General features: G+C 31.8%; 1 protein-coding gene across 4 annotated transcripts in view; it reads right to left on the minus strand.

Moving 5' to 3' along the window:
- Positions 1–319: 319 nt before the first annotated feature.
- Positions 320–21,808, minus strand: part of LOC121128417 (anoctamin-5) — a 39,251-nt gene continuing 17,762 nt past the window's right edge. For 2 of the 4 annotated variants that reach the window (XM_040723995.2, XM_040723994.2), the window contains exons 2-15: positions 15,283–15,462; positions 15,123–15,221; positions 14,865–14,894; positions 14,448–14,792; positions 9,669–9,874; positions 7,353–7,519; positions 6,763–7,160; positions 6,657–6,703; positions 5,080–5,349; positions 4,222–4,370; positions 3,474–3,679; positions 3,300–3,405; positions 1,607–1,791; positions 320–824 (exon numbers count right to left, since the gene is read on the minus strand). In XM_040723995.2, coding sequence (XP_040579929.1) covers positions 516–824; positions 1,607–1,791; positions 3,300–3,405; positions 3,474–3,679; positions 4,222–4,370; positions 5,080–5,349; positions 6,657–6,703; positions 6,763–7,160; positions 7,353–7,519; positions 9,669–9,874; positions 14,448–14,792; positions 14,865–14,894; positions 15,123–15,221; positions 15,283–15,462 — 2,697 coding nt within the window. In that variant the 3' untranslated portion in view covers positions 320–515. Of the gene's footprint in view, positions 825–1,606; positions 1,792–3,299; positions 3,406–3,473; positions 3,680–4,221; positions 4,371–5,079; positions 5,350–6,656; positions 6,704–6,762; positions 7,161–7,352; positions 7,520–9,668; positions 9,875–14,447; positions 14,793–14,864; positions 14,895–15,122; positions 15,222–15,282; positions 15,463–17,452; positions 17,606–21,808 lie in introns of those variants that run through there. The other 2 variants (XM_040723996.2, XM_071892899.1) reach the window with 2 other exon arrangements.

The raw sequence follows: 21,808 nt of genomic DNA on the forward strand, positions 1-21,808 counted from the left end.
TATTTAAAATAGAAAAAATATTAAATATCAAATTTTATAATTAAAATTAAATTTCAAAAAAAATCATTTTTTTATAGAAAATTTAACTCCCCTAAAAAAATTATGTATATATATATAATTCTGTGGACGTTTTAGATAGGAAAATGTTTTTTTAACTATTATTTAAAATATTAAAGAATCTGAATCGGCATCAGGATTTTTTACAAGAATCGCATGAGACTCGGAATTCGGTTTTTTTTTTTTTTTTTTTTAATCGTTCCGCCGCTACGGTTTAAACCCTTTTCTAAGCTTTTAAATATTAACTTTTTCACGATATCTCTAATTTGAAAAGTGGTATATTTAAGAAAATAAATTAAATATAAGCATAAATTCATTGTACATAATATTGAATAGTTCCTATCTGAATCACAAAACCTTTAATTCATATCACAAATTAAAAAAATTACGTCAATCCAGTGTGTTTGCAAAGGAACATGCATTTACAACATATCCTACAAAAATCCTTTTCAATATTCTCACAAAAGTTGAAAAATATCTAGAGTTCCACCAGGCTCTACATGAGAGTCTCGATTCTTCCTTAACATTTCACGTGGAGATAAAGTTTTCCCCACAACCGAATCCTTTCGTGTTTGATGAATAACATACTTCAAGTCTTCTTCTTCGTTGCCATTGTCCCTGTAATGTTTATGAGGATTTGTCTTATTTGGAGATTCTAAAAGAAGTTCACTATTGAGTATTTCCTCTCGCTGAGTTTGAACTTTAATATCCTGTGGCACATCCGGTATCATGACTCTCATCAAACCAATTATTCCAAAAACAAAATGCTAAAAAAAAATTCTTTTAAATACTTTTTTCAAGACACAGAAATACTTGGTTCTAGGACATCTTGTGGGGGGTACGAGCCAAATTGTTGTACCTCAAATACATAATTAACCTTGGCCACTCTATTTTTTTATAATGAAAAAAGCCATTATACAATTTTTATAATCAAATGTATCCAAGAAGTTCAAATCAACCGGCTGAATTTTTCTATTTTCAAATATTAATATAAAATATGAGACTTTAAGAATAACATAAACTAGGCAATAAGACGAATATTTTTTATTTTTGAGTAGATACAATTTGGCATTAACCCTCGATGTTAGAAGCTCATCCTTTCAATTTCTTTTTATTGTTAAATTTAAAAAGCTATTTAATTATTAATTCAGAAAAGGATTTATATTTAAAATCTTAGGTGTTATTACTTGTGTTTGGGTTTCAGGGTTTTTTTATGTTGACGCATCACATATGAATACGTCATAGTTGGTGTTTCGTTTGATCAGAAAATAACGGTTATAAAGGTTCCTATAATGATTTGATACAAAATACTTTATAATACAACTATTTATGCTGTTAGAAAAATTAGGAAGTTGACTTTTGTACAGTTAAATTTTCAATATATTGCAAAATATTAAAATTTTGCACTGGTAAGTTTCATTATGTGAAGAAAAAAATAGGAAAAAAATGCCCTAACGTCCGCATAAGAGGGGAAGTGAAGGTCCTAGTGTGTAGACTGTCCAAAAGGTCGGTGTTCACTATTAAAATTTAATATTTTGTCCATATTTACCTCAAAAACCAAAACAAAAGCAAGTCGTGCAGAAAAAACATGAAAGAAAATCCGTGATAAACGATAGTCTGGAGGTTCTCGCAATGCTTTAAAGTAGCAAGTAGCCGGTAAATCCTTTTCTTTGAGACTTTTTGGACCTGGCCAATCCGTGAAGGTTTGATTCCCCCATACGGACGTGTTAAACTCTACATAAAAAGCATGAATATAGAATGTACATTTAATGTATTAACTTTAAAGTTGTAGAAAATATGGCCAACCGGTCAACTCTTTAACTCTGAGGAATATTTTTGCTTAGATGTCATGGAGTTTCAAGTTACACGGATGGGAATCCTCAATTCTAACTAGTGATGCAAATTGTATGTATTTTTCAGCTGGGCCCTGTTTTTTTTTTTTTGTAATTAATTACTATTAATTCCTGATTAAAGGGCATCCTCTCCTACTACATTCAATTATATTCAAACCCTGATTGAACATTCCTGCAGGCTCATACAAGACGGAAAGTAACCTTGAGGATTGGTGGATTCAGAGTAAAATTGATGATCGACATTGAAGTAAGCCTCATCACTTTATCCTTATCACAGCTGCGTGTAGCTGATCTCATGAAACGTCATGACAGCTTAGTTGTTCTTCTCCAAAAAAAAATTATTCAAATTGTCAGAGTTGGCGCGTTATTTTTCCCGTTTCTTTTCTTTAAGCATGCCCAAAATATACATGATTTTCTTCACTATTTATGAGCACGCACTCGTATGATAGATAAAGAAATATAAAGAGACGACAGTTCGGCATTGTGAGGCAAACGTATTTTTGAATATAAAGCTCTGGTAAAATAATTCAGCTACTATACAAAAAGATTCAGATGTCCTTGTGTTTGGAGAATATGTTTTTTGACTATTTAAATTTAACACTACTTATTGGTTTTGCATACATCAGCTGAGCTGATTAAATTTATTAAATGGTTGACTAAATCAATATCCCTAAAGGGAGAAAAAAACCTAACTCCCTATTTCACAATACATAAACGGTACTTATGATGAGGATACTATTATAATTGAATCATTAATTAATGGATGATCCATATGTTAATGGTGTCATTTTTAACTATTTTAATACAAATTTCTCAAATATAAGTTTTCTATGGCACAATATAAAGTTCAAATGTCCACACTTATATTATATTTCATTGACTAATGAATAAGTAATTTTTCATAGATCCAAATCAAGCAATGGCGTTTTTTTGTAATTATGATTTAGGCATTTTTAAGACGAATAAATTGAAACTTGTACAATTTGCTAATACAATTTGCAACTTGTACAGACATCTCAACTTGTACACAGGATATATATATTTACTCCCAATATTAACTTGTTAATACTGTGACTGTCTTATCTTTCTCACGTTGTTATTTTTTTGTGCCACGCAACTTTTTCTCTAAAAAGAAACAGAAAATGGGCCCTAAATCAGTTGGTAGTTAGCCAACTGATCACAACTATGAAATTATTATACAATAATTATTGAAAAACTGTGGCTTCACTTGCCCCTTTTACTCGTGGTTACTTTATATTTGTATGTTATCTCGTCAAGAGAAATGACAACAGCTTTGGAACATTAAAAAACATTACTCAGATTGTCAACTAAAAAGTGTCTAGCAGACGTTGGTGGTCATGCTTTCTACAACTCTATCCATCTACTCACCAGTAAGAGTATATTTTACATAGCCCCTCAATGTCGAATCCTCTGAGTGAACATAACTATAGACCATTCGTGGTATAAAATCACTCGCCAACGCTATCGTGATTCCCTAAGTGTCACGTTTATAAAAAAAAAGGTTGAGGTGTTTCTTTTTTACTTTTTTCTAAATATACTTACGTTGAAAATGACAGATATATAAGTGATGGCCTGAAGTATTTCTTGCCATGCCCCAATGCTTTCAGTCCTTTGGGACAAAGGCCTCCTCATACTTGTAACGTATTTATTAGCGTCAAGGCGGATTTCAACAACGTTATTGATGAGTGCAAATAGAGGAGCCAAGGGAAAGGCAGCCACAAAAAGTGTGACAAAGCCATACTGAATCACTATAAGAGGAACGTGAAAAACATTATAATAATAAACATTATATAATAGGTTACAAAATGATTGGTCGAGACATAAAAGCAGGGGTGTCCGCAGAGGTATGAGTGTGAGGTGCTGTAGCTCCAACCCAAAATTAAGGGTTTTTTGTTTTTTACTAAAAAAATTAATATTCGAAACTTATTGAATTATTCAATTTTTTTTTCAAAAAATTACATTTTTCAAATTTTATTCCACAAAAATTGATTTTCTCTAAATTACTATCAATTTTCTCCAAAAATTTTAATATTTTAATTGCTTTTCAGAAAATTTTTTGAAAAAGAAATTAAATTTTTTGAGAACAACTGGGAATTTTTTGGAGTTTTTTCCAAAAAAATTATTTTTTTTAAACAGCAGTGGATTTGTGAAATTTTTTCCAAGAAAAATAATTTTTGGAGAATAGCTATAAATTTTGGAAATTTTTATATTTGAATTTTTTTTTTTTTTCAACAAAAATCCAAAATCCCTCCTTCCCAATATAATTCTGCAGACACTTCTGAAAACATACCCATTTCTAGATACTCGTCCAAGAGTGTGATTCGATCCACGGACTTTAAACTATAGTCCATCTCCCATCTTGTGATTTCGTTATTTGAACTTTCATTGTCAACGATGTTTGTGCGGTACACATATCTTTTCCACATTATGATCACCTTCCTAAATGGCACACAAAACAGGTTTTAGTTGTATCTATTATGGGTACCCATTATAATTGAGACTCCATGATCGGTTTATTTATTCGGTTCGGTCTCAAATTTGTTAGTCCTAGGCCGGTTCTTATCGATCTTAATAGCAACAGCTCAAACGACATAGTTACTAGGGTTGGGTTTCGGTCCTAGGGCAGAATGAGACTGTTATATTTTTTTGGACCGTACTAAAGCTCGGTCTGGACCGGTCTCATATAAAAATTCGGTCTAAATCAGTCCAAAGGAAAAGTTCGGTCTAGATCAGTCAAAAAGAAAAATTCGCTCTATTTTTTTCCCAACAAAAATCGATACAACAAAAAGACTGAAAAGGGGGGGGGAGACTGATCCTACACTAGTCATAAATTATTTTTTCTAGAATGATTGGGATCTCTATTTTGGTCCGGACAGTAATCTCAGACCATTGTCCAAATCGTTTACTAATTGTGGACTCAATAGTGTTGGGTCAATCCCTATTAAGGTTTGAGGACTGCAGTCTTGGTCCGGCTAAGTTTAGTCCTAAAACTGATAAAGTTCTGTCCTTGATGAGGTAACTTTACTATGCTTCTTGTTTTTTTTAATCAATTCTGGTACTGACATTCCAAAGGACCCGTACTGAGACCGGATTGGACCGAATAAATAAGGACTTACACACAGACTCTCTACAACAAATTGAAACTCACGGTAATATGAACTCAATAATGTTGTTCATGGCCTGCTTTCCCACCATAATGATAGCTAATTGAATAAATAGTTCATAGAAACAGCCAGCAGGATCACATAAATCAAATGCGAACTGTGTCATAGTAGACTTTTCCTCCTTTGAAAAATCTCCTGGGTGTGAAAAGAACTTTCCTTTAAAGAAGGCAATATACACCAACGAGGAATAAAAGTTGATACATTGAAACATGAAGAGTTTGAAGGTGTAGCTGTGCTCAAAATCCGTGTATGTTCTATGATAGTCAAGCAAAGTATTCCAATTAATTGTTATTTAATAAAGAATGATTAAAAATGAGGCCCGTCCACACAAAACAATGCAATAATAAATTTTCTCAAACAGAAGTGTGGATAAGGGCGCCCGTAGGAGTGGGCTGAAAATGCTTCATAACCAGAGTTGGTTGAATGAATGCATCTGTTATAACCTAGTGATGTCACGATTCCCAAAAAAAATCCCAATGCCGATTTTTTAATATTTTAAATAATAGTTAAAAAATAAGAATTTAATGGATTATATTATACGGCTCGGTTTTTGGATTTTTTTGGAAAAAAATCCAAAAATTTTGAAAATAAAGTTCTAAAATCCACAGCTGTTCACAAAATATAATTTTTTTTGGAAAAAGTTTCCACATTCTCCAGCTGTTTTTCAAACAAATTAATTTTTTGGAAAAAAAGTTCTAAAATTAAATTGACAATAAAAAAAAATTCAAATATTAAATTTTTTTAGAAAAAAAATGCTGAAAATAAATACATAGTTATTCACAGAAAGTTACATTTTTTGGAACACAAATCAAAAATTAAATTAAATTTCAAATATTAAAATAAAAAGTAAACATTTTTTCAATTTTTTTAGGGAGGGGGGAGGTTATTTATTTTTTCCTTACTTAAAAAAGGAATAAATAGTTAAATACCCCTAATAAATACGAGTCAGAATCCCAAATAAAAAAAAAACCAATTTTCCGATTTTCGATTCCGATTAATCGTCCCATCACTAGTTATAACCTATGTACTTCTTAAAAAGAGTGTATCCATAAATTTTGCCTCCCCGATCGTTACATTAGGTACAAAATATAAGATTAAATAGTATTCATTACCATGGCCTGTCAAATGTGTATTCATATTTTTTTATTTATTCGGTTATTTGTCTAACATTACGAAATCAGAATGAAATTGATTAATCTGTACTTAATAACTTTAAATATGATTTATTCAAATAAATTTGTCTCTCACGAGTAAGCCTTTTATATCAAGTAACCCATTAAGAACTAACACAAGACGAACAAACAACATGTTCAAATTGAACAGTCAGATTCCTAAGCCTAATAACAGACTTCTCACTGAAACACTACTAATAAATATTTCAGTTTTTCTCCAAATATATTATCCTTAGGATATGAACGTCTTTGCAAACTATTGGGCTTTATCTACGAGTATACATAAAGTTATTAGATAAATTAGGATTTTTTCATTTTTTGTTTTGTTTTGAGCATTGTTTTTATGTTGACGCAACACGAGTACCTAAATATTTAAATAGCCTTATTACCTTGGTTGTTCCACGTTGGTGAGCCACAATGCCACAAATTCATAAATCTACGTAAGAATAATAATTAATAATGTTAAGTCGGTAGGATGAATTAAAAGTACCTTACATAATTTAAAAAAACGATGGATAACAAATTAAGACAGCCAGCAGTAAGGGCTACAAATAGTTTAACTTGAGAATGTGTGACGGCAGCATTTTGTTGTTCGGAAATGGATTCATTTAGAAGTACGGTAACAGTGACTCGATAGATCATGATGGAAAAAACAGTCGTGAGAACTAGGAGAAGCATAAAAATAATGAATGATGTAGTGAAAGCCACTCGTATGGCCTTGGAGTGTGGGGGTAAGTAGGGCTCGTGCTTTTTTGAGACGGGATTGATGCGTGTGGTTTTGATTGAGGCTTCAAATTCGGGTCTAATCGTTTCAATGTCCTCATAGTTTGATAAATCCCATTCCCATACGATAATGGATTGTCGTCTTTTCCAAAGTTCTAGAAAAATGGTGGCTACAGAGAGAAAGAAAAGATGATTAGTTCAATTTTTGAATTCCCCGCTCTTTTTGATTGTCTAAAAAAATATAAAGGCTATTTACCAAATCTATCATGCTGCTACATGGAATTTATTTAGAAGCACGTTTTCAATCACAAAACCTCTTCATTTTGATATATTTGGTAAAACCCCTTAACTAACTAACTTACCCCAAAGAGACATGAAAATAGAAAAAAAAACTGTTGAGGAGTTGTCAAAGGCATGAGTGAGCTTTGATATACTACAAGACTCTGAGAGTTCCCAAAAAGGACAATGATAGGGACACTGTGGGCACATTGTTAAGTTCTTGATACCTTCTTCATAGCATATATCTTTACTAAAAAAATAATATACATATATTGAAATAAAAAAATATGGTGGACATGGGTGTTGCTAGCTTTCTTTATTTAGGGAAATTAGCCACAGAAATTATCAACCCATAAAATAATTACTTATATAAATACGTTCATTTTTTTAAATATAAATAGTATATTAGATCCCTTGGCAAATTTGTTAAATTGCCTCTGATAAAAAAGACATACTGGCTCAACATTTATTATTTATTCATCTCCATTATGCAAATTTAGGGAGGTTAAGAGTCAGTTTTTTTACAATGTTGTGGAGCATATAGTTAGCTGTCGATTCTTAAGGTCTAGTTGCCACCATTAGCACACAGTACGAGGAGAGGATTGAGATCGCAGCGCTTTCCTGCAGGGATTGTTCCAAAAGGCTCACTAGGAGCAGAGTGGGGCCTCAAGGAAGACGATTTACAATGTATCCATGTGGTTTAAGGCCCGGGAGAACCTCAAACACTCTCCAGGAGAAGGCAGGAAAGCCTCCGTGTCTGTCAGCCATATGAAGAAGGCCTTCAATAAATAGCCGAATTCCTTAATTGCAGACATGACCAGAAAGATGTCCCAAGACTATTTTATATAGATACAAGTGTAGTCTCAGGACTGCAGGGGATGCCACAATAGAACCAACCCCTGAAGACCTCTGGAAACAAGGCCTGAGCCTCAATGAATATAGAGTACATCCAGAGGATCTGCAGCAGCTTCCCCGATCGCCTGGAGCTCACCATCAATTCTGAGGGTGGATACATTGATTAAAACATGTTCTTTGGGTTTCAATTAATAATTAGTAGTTAATAAACTTGTTGTCAAATTCACCCAGAATCCTGATATGGACCTGAATACTTTGTAAAAGGGGTAAATAATAACGGTTGGCCGATATCGGGTTGAAGTCTAGAGAATGGCGGGGCTACTCCGTGACATTAATGTTCTTCTTCTTGAGAAGTTCCTTTGTTGCTTAGGGCGTATATTTTGAGCAATTATTTTGCTGACAGACACATTATCCTATCCGATCCATTTTCAGTCCCCTGTCCTTAGGGAAAGAGGCTGTCACCAAGGGTAACACCAACCCCAAAACATAATGTTTCCACCTCCTATCCTTGATGGTGGGGGAGGTGTTTGTTGGGGCTATCCTCAGCAGCTTTCTTCTAACAACCCCTTTTTTAAAACATATCTGTTAATTTTTTTCATAAATGTTATAGATTCGTTTTTTTTTTCTTTTTTCAATACTGATAAGTGCATACTTCTTATGTAACTTTTCAAATACGGACACAGAACGGAATATTGATTTATCTGTGGAGGTCTAATTTTGAACTAGTCTATGTATGTATATTGTTATAATTATTTCAATTATTTATTTGATTATGAATTGATAAACTATTATTTCTAATGTTGTGAACTAACAAATAAAAAAAGAGCATATCTTTAAAAAAAAATTGGGACGGAATCAAATACTTATTTTCTCCATTGTATATATTAGTGTGTACCGAAATAACAAAATTTGGGAAATGTGTATCAATATTTTTTATTTTGTGTTTTATTACACTAAACAAGAAAATAAGCATGAAGCTTCCAAAAAAAAACATGCTTTCGTGGACGTGTTTTGATTTGAAAATCTGTAAAATGTCGAAAAAAAATAAATTTTGATATTTTTCTTTAAAATCATGGATTAATCTTAAAATGGATTTTTATTTTAGTACTCGTAAGTATTGTGAATACAATATATATTATTCACAATATTTGAACAACCTTTCTCTAACTTGTCTTATGGTATGAGTATTTTGGTTCCAAACATACTGCAAATAAATAAATGTATTTAGTTAAAAATGCGTGTAATACGCAGTACAAAAATATAACATTATCCTTATGTACCGCGTATAACGGTGGTGTTGTTGTTGTTTTTTTTTTTTTATGTTTCTCTTCATTGTTACTACTTTTTTTGATAGCAAGTGTAAATATATAATATTTATTAATATACTTTCGTTATTCATTTATGAAAAATAAGATCCCTGGATACTAAATCCCCAACTTTTTGTCATTAAGCTACAGTCTAGTAGTACCTATATATATATATATGGCTTTATAAACTTAGGGGGAAGCTTGAGCAGGAGCTAGCAACACCCCTGGTGTGTGTACCTTGGGTAGTTCCACTCTGCATCAATCGTAAATATTCCAAAAATTAAAACAAAAACTCCGACGATGGATGGAGGTATAAGCATTGTTGTGTAGAACCCTAACCATGCAAAATATAAGCCAACTTTCTCTCCAAAGTAGTTTTTAATCATCCAAAGAGGCTGTTTTTTGTACCATTTACGCCAAGATGCCCATTCCGTATAGAGTATCTAAAGTAATAACATGATCATTAGTGTGGAGTCTCGGGCCTTGAACATATATTTATCAATAAAGATTGAGACGAATATTTCTCTCAAAACGGCAATCTTTGACAAAAATTTAATCATTTTTATCTCGTAGCCTGACTTTTCTGGTGTCAATATATATGAATCTTATTTTCATATTATTCTTAGTTTTTACTCCCTCAATCTATTGAGACATTTAGTGTTGAGACCCAGTCAAAAAAACGAATTTTTATTAAGAACGTTATTTATGTCCAAATATATTTCTTAAACCGTTAATAAATCGTGTACTGACTTTTCTGGTCTTAATGGTTACCGGGTGAAATGAGCAATGGTACAATGAAATTAAACACTCACTAATTCAAAAGTTAATGAAGGTTGAGTGAGGGAAATTAGTTCATAATTGAATATATTAAAGGATAAAATAATAGTAACAAAAGAAAATAAACCTGAGCTCACTAGCTCACGTACAAATCGAGAAAACGCAACTTGAACGTTGATCGACAAATTTCCATTCGCCCACTCCAAGCAGTTGGGCGTCTCCGAGACAACTGTCTAAGACGTCAACAAGTCCGAAACGTTGTTGAGACTGGCACTTCCGGTGTCAATATATGGATCAATTTTTTTTCACTCTCTCAATCTATTGACCCATTTAGTGTTGAGAATCAGTCCAAGACCGAATTTTTATTATGACCGGTATTTATGTCCAGACTACGGACCATTTTTATATCGTAGACTAAATTTTCTGGTCTCAATATATAGATCGTTTTTTTGTTTTTTTTTGTTCTCAATCCATTGACCAATTTTTTCTCTTATTTGTGTTGAGACTGGTCAAAAAATAAATTATTTTTTAGATTGATTTGGACGGATATTTTTGTCCAAACTACATTCTTAGACCATAAACCGAAATTCAATTATCATCCGATTTTTCCGGTCGCAATTTATAGACCAATTATTTTTGGTTTCAATTTATGTAACAATTTTATCCCTTTCCTATTTCTGTTGAAACTTTTAAATCCTGGACCAATTTCTCAGTTCGAAATATATGGACCGATTTTTTTTGTTCACAATCTACAGACTGAATTTTAAATGAAATCGATTAATAACAACTTTTTTGTAAGACATTCCAGTTAAAAATTTTTGTTTGGACCGATTAAGATCAAATTTTTCTTTGAGACCGGTCAATATCAAAGTTAATTAAGCCTTTCTTTAGTCATTTGTGATTTTCTGTAGGCCAAATTTCTTCAAATCTGTTTAAAATATATTTAATTACTGGAAATTTTAGTATGCTCCTAAAATAAACTTCTGAGAATAAATTAACCTTTTTATTGCGTTAAAAAAATTATCAAAGTATTTTTGGAAATTTTTCGCCATTTTGTGGACAGGTTTGGGGAATTTGATTTATTTGTTCTCTTTTAAGTCGTCGTTATTTCCCTATTTCTTTCGTCTTAATGTAAGGTGTTGCTACTATTGTAATATGAGTTGTTATTTTTATATCACCCCCAACCTTATCAAAATGAATAAGTACATTTATGGAAGGAAAAATTCTTTAAAAGTAATTAATAAATGATATTATAATGGTTTAACTATACTAATCACAAATTAATGAATTTTAGTAATCCTTCGTTAGCGAACTGGGATTTTTTGTACCGCATTTTTTATGCAATTGCTTGAAATATATTTAGTATAGATTTTTTGCCGGAACACTTTAGCCTCCTCCTGATACAACTTCAAAAATTTTCAAAACAAAATCTAATTTTTTCGAAAAAAATTTCAATTATTAAATATTTTCTTAGAAAATTCAAAAATCCTCAGCTAGTCACAAAAACTTTCCATTTTTTGAAAAAAAAAATGAAAAATTAAATTTTAAATATCTAATTTGTTGAAATTTTTTTTTCAAAAATACACATCTATTTACAAAAAATTTATTTGTTTAGAAAGAAGTTTATAATATTAAATTGTTTAGTAAAACGAAAAAAATCCTTAATTTGGGGAGGTCTATAGCCTTCACAGCCCAACCCCTGCGGACGCCCTAGATATATTGCGACCTACCTCATACAAAAATTAACAAGTACATTTTTTGCGCCTAAAATTTGTTAAATATAATTAATAATTCATACGATTTTTTAATTATAATAATCACAAATATAATCTTGTTATTAATATTAATTAAAAAAGTAATTTTTTAATTAATGAACATTTTAATTGATATTTACAAGTGCAATATAGGTGAAATGTTTCGCCAAATATTACATATTGAAATATAGTAATGTCGACTTTGTATCAAATAATAAGATTCGTTTAATATTTGGGTTAACGGTTTACACCAGTTCAGTAACTACGTAAAAATGATGTTCACTAATGGAGGGATACTAACCAAAGGGGATATTGTGACATTGTTAATTGTATAAATTAATGTATGTTTACTGTTTGTCATTAATTCAAGCAAATACTTTTGTTATTTTATCTAATATTTTTGAATGAATAAATTAATGAAATACTTATGAAAATATTACAAATTGAAATTACTTAGTCATGATTCGTTGTTGCCTGTGTATCAACCTATAAAATGGCTTAATATTTAGTGGTAACGTTTAACTCCGTTTCATTAACTAAGTAAACAAGATATTCAACAACGGATAGTTAAAGGACCAAATGAGTTTGTTACACCAAAAAAATATAATGGTAAAAATAGACCGGTTTCATTTTCTACTTTTTTCAAACTTCGATTACGGTAAGTGTGGAAAAGTTGGGGTGGACTATAAAAATAGCTATGCAATTTTTTTTTCCTTCGATGTCATCTTTAGGTAGTAAGTCCATTTTTCAAAGTTTGAATGGAGACAAAAGTTCTTTATTTCGCCAATTAGGATTAAAATACAGCATTAATAATTATTTGGCATTATTTAATTATGATATACATTATTATATCCTCTAAAAATCGGTAAAAGGTAACTTTGTCTAAAACATATTTGTGAAAAACTTTTTCGTATAAAACCCTTTCGCATAAATTTATAAGGAAACGGGGCATACACTTTATGAATTATCATTTTGTAGCCCGAATGTTGGGGATTTTTTCGGGTACCACCGGCTTCCAAAATGAAATGCTTCCCACTACCGATACTTGACAAACAACTAAGCCTCCCCCAATCCCCCCCCCCCAATAATAATCCCAATGTTGGGAGTGTTTTCGCATACTTCCAGGTCCCAAAACAGGATGAACCCCACAGCCCGTACTTAAGAAACAAATAAAAGCCCCTCACAGCAACCCAAATGTACCCTGAATGTTGGGGGTGTTTTCGGGTACCGCCAGATCCCAAAACAGGATGCAACCTCCCAATTTTATACCGAATGTTGGGATTGTTTTTAGCCAATAAAAATTGAGAACTACTAAACTCCTAAAACATTCCGAACATTTAAATAGTTACTTAAGTATTAGTGGTTCGGAGAAAAAAATGTTTTGTACGAAAAGTCCATATACGAATATCTTTTATACGAAGTTACCGTATACTATAAAACATATTTTTGTAAATTTTTTCTAAAACTACCCTGTGGAGTAAAAAGAGAGAATAATATAAGAAAATTTTGATCTTTCCTTTCCAAAAATGTAAATAAAAAAATGGTTACTGATTGCGGGTCATCAAGTTTTCCTAACTCTATTCTCTTATGTTTGTTCCATAGGACAATTTTAGAAGGAAAAAAAACTTTTTTAAACACTTTTTAAAGCTTAAAAATTGTCTATCAAAATTATTTTTTGCAAAATTTACATTTAGTATTTATATACACAAAGTAAAGGGACATTCCATGCCAAATCTATCACTCAGTTACAGCACTATCTTTAATTTTCTTTTCAAATTTAACACATATTAGTTCAAAACTCCAAAATCCAAAATTTTAGCCTATTTTGTCTTCTGGATCAGGAATTAGAGGCTGCTAATTTTTGGCCTCAAAGCCACCTATCCTATTTTTAAATCTATGTATTTTAAAAGTTTTTTGTAGATATCGATCTACATTTAAAAAAGCATTTAATAGATAATTGTTTTATCCTTTTCCTGTATTTCATTTTATTAGACAACAAAATGAGATTTTACCGATTAGGTAATGAGGTAAATATTTTGACATAAAAAAATCAAACATGTACATTTTCTTCAGACAAATTTTAATATTTTCATTTCTAATATATCCTAAACATATCTAACAAGTTGTTAGAGATACTTTCGATTCCACTTAACTACTATCTACCCAAAACAAGCATAAATATTGTAAACAATATTTAGTATATATATTCAGAAGTTTGCTCACATGTTCATCTTAAATTTTAAATCGAAGATGAATCTGTGAAAAATATCTTTTTTCTATTATTGATTTCACTTGGAATGACCCTAAAGAGTTTTTCCCTTTTTTATAATTAAATCGAGATGTGCGACCTAAAGATGACCTTGTAGGACAATACAATTTGGCATAGGTAATTTTCCTATATCACGGCAACTTTTTAATTGAAAATAAAACCTGTCTAATGTACAAGGAACAAATTCTAACCAGACTTAGAAAATAAAAGACTCACTCTTCGATTTGAAATATGTCCATCTTTCCTTGGGCGATCGTAGTGTCCATCATGGAGAGGATAAGCTGCTTCATATACTTTCTTAGAGAGGAGTTTATAGATCCCCTTTTTATATTCATCTTCAAGTGAATACCTAGTTCTATTAAGGATTTGCCAAACAATCATGCTTCTTTGAGCGGAATTAAACTCGGATTCTCTATCCTTGAGAATGAAACGATCCTCTGAGCTGAAATAAACACCTGCATTGAAGAAGTTAGGCTCTGGTGGGATGATCATGGGATCATTATCAAAAGGAGACCAAAATGACCAAATACTTGAGGACTCATCATCTGAATCCAAATTGCTCTTTAAGAAATGTTATAATTCTACACTAGGGTTCAACTATTAAGGATCTAAATTTTAGAGGAAAAAACTTACATCCGTGCTGTAGAAAATGCTCGTAAATTTCTGGAAATAAAAAAAAAAATTAGTTTAGATTCATTCCATGTTTTTGAAAAGAATAATGAATTAATTAACTATCTTTAACATGAATCCATATTTTTAAGAATGAAAACATTTAGTTTATATAATATTTTATTCATATCGATTTCGAATCAAATTTGGCTAAATATCAAAACTGAATAATTTAATTGTTTGATCGCAGAAAAAAAGTTAAATAGAATAGTTTATTTATACCTTGATAGGGGTTTGAATATTCATAATATCAGCGTATTTTTGAAGAGCCTCTTCTGTAGCGTATATTTTCAGGAAATTCGTCTTTCCATCCGCAGATCTCTGCAATAAATAAATGTTTTTTTGTTTTTTTTTTCAATTTACATTCAATTAACATAGGTACTTGAAATGGTTCGAGTTCTAACTCCAATCCCTCATTTCGAAGATTTCTTTCGAACGTTTTTCGAATTTCAGAGTGCTGAAATCCTATTTCATCATTTTCATCCTCTTCCAGATAGGCCAAAACAATGTCAATCTTTCGAACTCCATCCCAAAAGTACAAAGTGTCAGACCTCTTGTGAAGCTGAAAAAAATAAATGTTATATAATTAAACTAGTAGAATTGAATGAAATATGCCCTCCCGGTATGTAAAAATGCAACAAAACGATAAATGATATGGTAACACTGGCAATTTAAAGATGTTTTGAAGAAGAGCAGCTTAGCTGCAATAACTTTATATTTGATTAGCTGCTTCAAAGAAATAAAATAAAAACACACGTGTATCTAGGAAGAACAAGGGCAAAAAGTCAGGGGCGTCCGAACAGGAGTTTTGGGCGGTACCCCTCCAGCCCCAATTCAGGTTTTTGAACTTTTTTCCCAAAAATTTCATATTTAAAATTTAATTTTTCAATTTTTTTCCAAAAATTTCATATTTGAAATTTAATTTTTTTTTTTTTTTAGCAAAAAATTTAATTTTTAGATTTTTGTCCAAAGAATGTCATATTTGAAGTTTTTTTACTAAAATTTTTAGCAAAAATTTAATTTTTTTATGAAAATCTTTAGATTTTTGCATTTATTTGTTTTGAACCTTTGGATTTTTATAAAAAAAAAACCAAAAACCAAGTTAAACCGAGTTACATCATATAGATAAAAATAATATTTATTTACAACATAGTTTTGTAGTTTCTACCTCAATATAATTTTGTTTTTTTCAAAACTGTTGTCATTGCTCCTATATTTTTGTAGAGAGAACAAGTAATTTTTTAGTATAAAGGCATCACTAGTACGTGAAAGACATATAGTGACACTAAGAATGATATGGAATCTTATTGGAATTGTAGTAGACTTAATGATCGACAACAGAATAATTCCTGCCTATATCAGTACCAGTGTTAGGCGTAACGCGTTACAAAAGCAACGCGTTGCTGTAATGCATTACATTAGGCAGTAACGGAGTAATATAACACGCTACTAAATATATTACGGTAGTATTATTACAATTACTGAGTCCGGTAACGTGCATTACAATCCGAGCTGTCTCACAGGCGAGGTGTTTTCGAAAAAAAAACCACAGGTACAACAGCTGTAAATAGAGAGGAGAAGAAGACGGCTTTAAATCATCACAAGAAGAAGACAATTTGGTTTGGAGATTTCAAGATGGCAAAAACGACTGATAATTTAACATTTTTAAAGTTGTTATTGTCACACTATTTTCAATTTATCAGAGAAGTAGACAGGAGCTTCACAGTAAGGGTCACTTTATGAGCTGGTGGGAAGCCTGGTAATCAGTAACTTATTACTCTCCACAGAAGGTAATATTGTAAAGAAACGTATTACTTTCAAATGCAAGTAACTAGTAATATGAAATATATTACATTTTGGAAGTAACTTGCCCAACACTGATCATTACGGGATATTGAGTGCTGTTGGTAATCATTTCTTTCATATCATAGCTTCTTGCAACTAATTTAATGTAACGTCATCATAATGAAAACTGGCTGTATATTAAAGCTCTCCCTTTTTTTTTGGTGTTGGCAAACTTTGGAGTGAATTAATTTTTCTTATGCAGTTGTCATTATTATTTAATTCCTGAGTAGTGAACTACATACTACTACATACAATCTATTATTTGTATGCTCACATAAAAGACGGAGAGTAGCCCTGAGGATTAGTAGGGAGTTATAATTGTAAATAATTATGGGACGTAGAGTGGAATTGAGGATGATCGACATCGGAGTAATTTTTGCATATGTCCCTGTTTATTTACTTGTCCCCTTCGTCATAGCTGCTCGTAGCTAAACTCATGACAGCTAAGCCGCTCTCATTCAAAATATTCTTCAAATTGTCAGGATTACCATGTTGATTTTCTGTTCCGCCTTTTTAAAATGCCCAAAATACTTCCGATAAGCATCAATGCTTATAATTTACTCACAACTTTCCGTCATTCATGAGCAAACGTACCAGTGAATACTTTATACTTTTATGTTATATCTACAAGAATTAATAACAAGGCTTTGGAAAATAAAAAACACTCTTGAACGAAAATAGCTAGGTTATTTTTTATACAACTCTACCAATTTGTGAGGATTTTCAAAGGTGCTGCTTAATGTACACGTATTTACCCTTGACATAAACATTTTACACCATTCTCCTTTGATTCATTAATATTAAACAACTAGAGACGAGAACTTATTGAATACTGAGAGTACCAACGGCCTTTTTATAATGAGAGCAAAGATAATAATAATAAAAAATTGCTTTCGTCATGTATAATTAATAACTTTGAGCGTCCATTTCTCTCTTGAATGTCCTACTCCCGTAATGAGCTAAGCCTCTTGTAATGAAAGAGTGTCTTTCATGAACATTTGGACCTTAAATATTTGTAAATGAGTAATCCTGTCTATTTTGACATAATACTGCCTAATTATGATAATAGTTATCCTCTGCATGGAATCACCTGAATTGTTTTGTTTTTCTACCTCTCGAAGAATACAAGCATTGTAATTAAGCAAAATATGAATGGACTCATTAGAGTTTTTGATTTCCCGGGAAAATATTTTTTATTTGTAAACTTTATCACTATATATATAAGATGGCGCAATGTACTACGATGACGTAATAAAGTGTCATTACTTGATGTCGGCCATTTTGTGTAGCCTTATGAAAAAAGTTTTAGATTTACTGTAAACACTTTAACTTTGTTATTAGTAAAGAAAATAGTGAGCGATTGGATCATGTAAAAATGGAATCAACAAATAAAAGGCTTTAAAACTTGCTTTCAATTAAAAATCTATCCCTCTTATGCCTAGTTTTATTATATATTTGCAATATTAGCTCGCATTGCCCAGAGTTATTAGGCGTCAACAAAAATACAAGCCTTGCTTTAATAATAACTCTGCAAAACATTCCAGAGTTACTCACTCTTTTTACAGGGTTGCTAGATTGCCAGTTTTGAAGCAGTTTGACCATGAACTGCTTTCGATATAGTTTTTTTTAATATTTGGCCCTAATTTGAAATATGTAGGTATTTTATCATTTTGTTTTATGAAGACATTTCTTATAAAATTTAAATGAATAAGTTCTGTGGCCATTGAAATATTTCAAGTGGCAATGATAGTTATTTCACATAGGTTGGGCATCCTTGGTGTGAACTAACTAATCATACATACAACTTTCATTTTGTAAATTGGATTTACCTGCTGCATAATAACTTTATTATGTACGTTTTTCAAAAATTTGCAAAATTCGATATATTATGCCTTTATTTTTATTGTAGCTACCCAGAGGTTACTGTACAACTTATGTTCACTCTATTATTAAAAAGTAGAAGGGAAGATTACATTTACCATTTTATTCTTCTTGGATTGCCAAAATTCAAATAAAGGTCAATAAAGCCAAATACTTAGTGAAGTTGTAGAATTAATTTGACATATTAGTTTGGTAATATTTTGAAGTATTTATGACCCATGAGCATTCTATTGAAACATTGGATATTACGCAGGATACAAGTTTATTTGGAGATAAAGTTGTTATATAGTTGGTGCATATATTAAGCGATCTTCACTTTAGGCAAGTTAGGAGCAGGCTAGTGTATTGACATCACAACATACATTCATTATCAACCCCCATACGTCCGTGGAACGGGCAGGTTCGTACTAGTAAACATACATATGTTTTTATATTTTGAAAGGATGACATCAATAAATATTAAAATGGCAATGCACACTTCCTACTAAAATTGATAACCACTCCCATGGAACAGAGTTAACACCAAGATGTATATCAAAATCAAGTTAAAATTTCCACGTTCTGTTTTTACTAGTGAATAATTTTTTAGTAGCGCAACCAGACTAGAGCCATGATGTCTGCTGTATTGAAGACTGGAGGTACAGATCTTGATGACTTTTGTAATACCAGCCTCCTCTACGAGACAAAATAGGGTAAATACTCTCCATAACTTGCGCCAAAGTGACATGAATGGCTTCACAACAGATTATTTCACACTACTATGGGATGAAAAACTTATCAGGGATGTTCTTACTGAATCAAACCAAGTAGAAAGTCTTGGGTTACTTGTCTCTGGTGGAGTACTCTTCATAGAAAGTCCCACTAGAATCCAAAAGTGCAATGCTACATTAAACTGATACAAATATGGGCTCTCATGGACAACATTGCAGTCATATTATTTGATACCACAGTGAGTAATAGAGTCATCAATATTGGTACAGCGAAGCTAATTAAAGAAAAACTAGAGAGAAAGGGGTCCATAATTTGATTAAAATGTGAAAAAATCGGATACAGACTTCACAGTAGTTATCGAACAAGTTGAAAAAGACTTGGAATAGAAGATGACAATCACAATTGCAACGTTCCTATAGAAAACAAGTCCATGTTCATATTAAACAGAGGTGGTAGAATTGTGTATGATTCTTCTTTGTGAGAAAAATTCGCAAACTATTCATTGGGACAAGCTAGGGACTATTCAAGACGACCGTTGGACTGCTAGGAACATTTACTGGATTAAATTACTCATGTTTTCAAAGGAACAACTGTAGAGCAAGGGCACTATCTTCAAGATGGAGAGGATGAACAAGTTCCTGGTCTTATTCTACACCGGCCACTTGGTGAGCACTACATCTGGTGCACCTATCCATGACCTGCAGCTTATGAAAAACATAGTAAAGAGTGATTCAAAACGAGCAGTTTTTGGATTGTAGAAATAAAACACATAAAATAATATATGATGGTCAAAACTTTATTATGAACCGAAAAAACAATCCTGTACAATTATTTCTAGAAAATAATTCCCTTCATATGTTGGCCGCAATTGCTCTTTAAATGGTCTATTCTTTTGTGACAATTTTCGATGACGCGTTCGAGCATTGTGACTGGAATCTCACGAATAACTCGCTCAATATTTGGTTCCAATGCTTCAATCCTTGCTGGTTTACCAACATAGGCTTTTGCCTTTACGTAGCCCCAAAGAAAAAAGTCAAAAGGTGTGATATTACACGACCTTGGTGGCCAATTCACCGGGCCAAAACGTAAAGAGTAACACTGATGTCTTCATCGGTAGTTATCTTCTATATCATTAGAGAAAAATTGGTGCTTTAGACCGTTCCTAATTACTCCGGCAATGACTGGTACTTCTACCAGTAACCATATAATAATATTAACATACATGGAGTTGTATTTTTTTGCAGCAAGACGGCGCCACTATCAATCGTTTTGTATAAAAATAAACTCCACTCATACACTAGCAATGAAATGAAGGTCAAGAGACATCGATTTATAGATCATTTATAATTAATGAGAAATAAAGAAATACTATGAAGTAACTTTTACGTATTATAATTATGATTTAATTTGCCTATTAATTATATTGTATTGTACAGCCCTCCTTCTATAAATATCAAGGGAAGTCACGTAATCTGTTAATCCTCTGTTACTTCCTTTCAAGCCCTTCACATGCCCCCCTGTGGCGTGTTTAGTAGAAGTGACAGGGATTCAGTCGCCATCTTTGGATAAATACCCCTAATAAACGTTGTAAAGACTCTGAAATTTCACACAAGTCCTGGACGACCTACCACTACACAGAGGGGCATTCCATGTCGAATCAACGAAAATAAATAAAAAGGTTCACCCGACCCCTTTATGAGTAGATAAAGTGTGCCAAATTACAGCACATAATTCTGAGTCGTTTATGAGATATTGATACTCGTCTCAGACCAAAATCATCAACGTCGCTTAAATGTCTTTTTACCAGACGCTGCATTTTCTTGAATGTTTTTTTATCCAAAGGGCCTAATCTCTTGAAATTAGGTACTTAACTATCTTGAAGTGTGAGGAATCCAAAAATGAAGTCAAAATTGGAATATACAAATTTCTTATGACCTCAAATTTGATTTTTTTAAAATGAATCTGAAATACACTAGTAAGTACTTGATCAACAATAAATAAAAAATACCCAACTCTTATGAATATGAAACTTTGGCAACATGTTTTACATAAATAGAGGTATCACTGTGCCAAAAATCGTGGTGGTTTTTTTATCATAGCTCCCAGGGTGGGATCTCCAAGTTAGGTTACTTTATTCCGGAAATTTGATCAATTTGCCTTATGTTTTTATATCTTAAACTTATTTTATGATTTATATAGACTGAAAAAGAAAAATTGAACTAGTGTTATTCAAAACATTGATTAGACTACACTTTTATGGTTTTTATTTATAGTTTAGTGGCAGAATCGAGCCTAACTGTTTTCTGAGACTCTCAACATCTCATACTTGGCCCTTGACTCCAATGCATTGCCTCGTTATTCATCTTGTTGAAGTTAAACTTTGTCTGGATTTATTTTTCATACCTTGTGGTGTATCTGATAAATTTGTAAGTTTTAGTTTTAATGTCTTAAAGATGAAGAAATTAGCTATT

This window comes from Lepeophtheirus salmonis, chromosome 13 (assembly GCF_016086655.4).
Source record: "Lepeophtheirus salmonis chromosome 13, UVic_Lsal_1.4, whole genome shotgun sequence".
Classification (NCBI taxonomy): domain Eukaryota; kingdom Metazoa; phylum Arthropoda; class Copepoda; order Siphonostomatoida; family Caligidae; genus Lepeophtheirus; species Lepeophtheirus salmonis.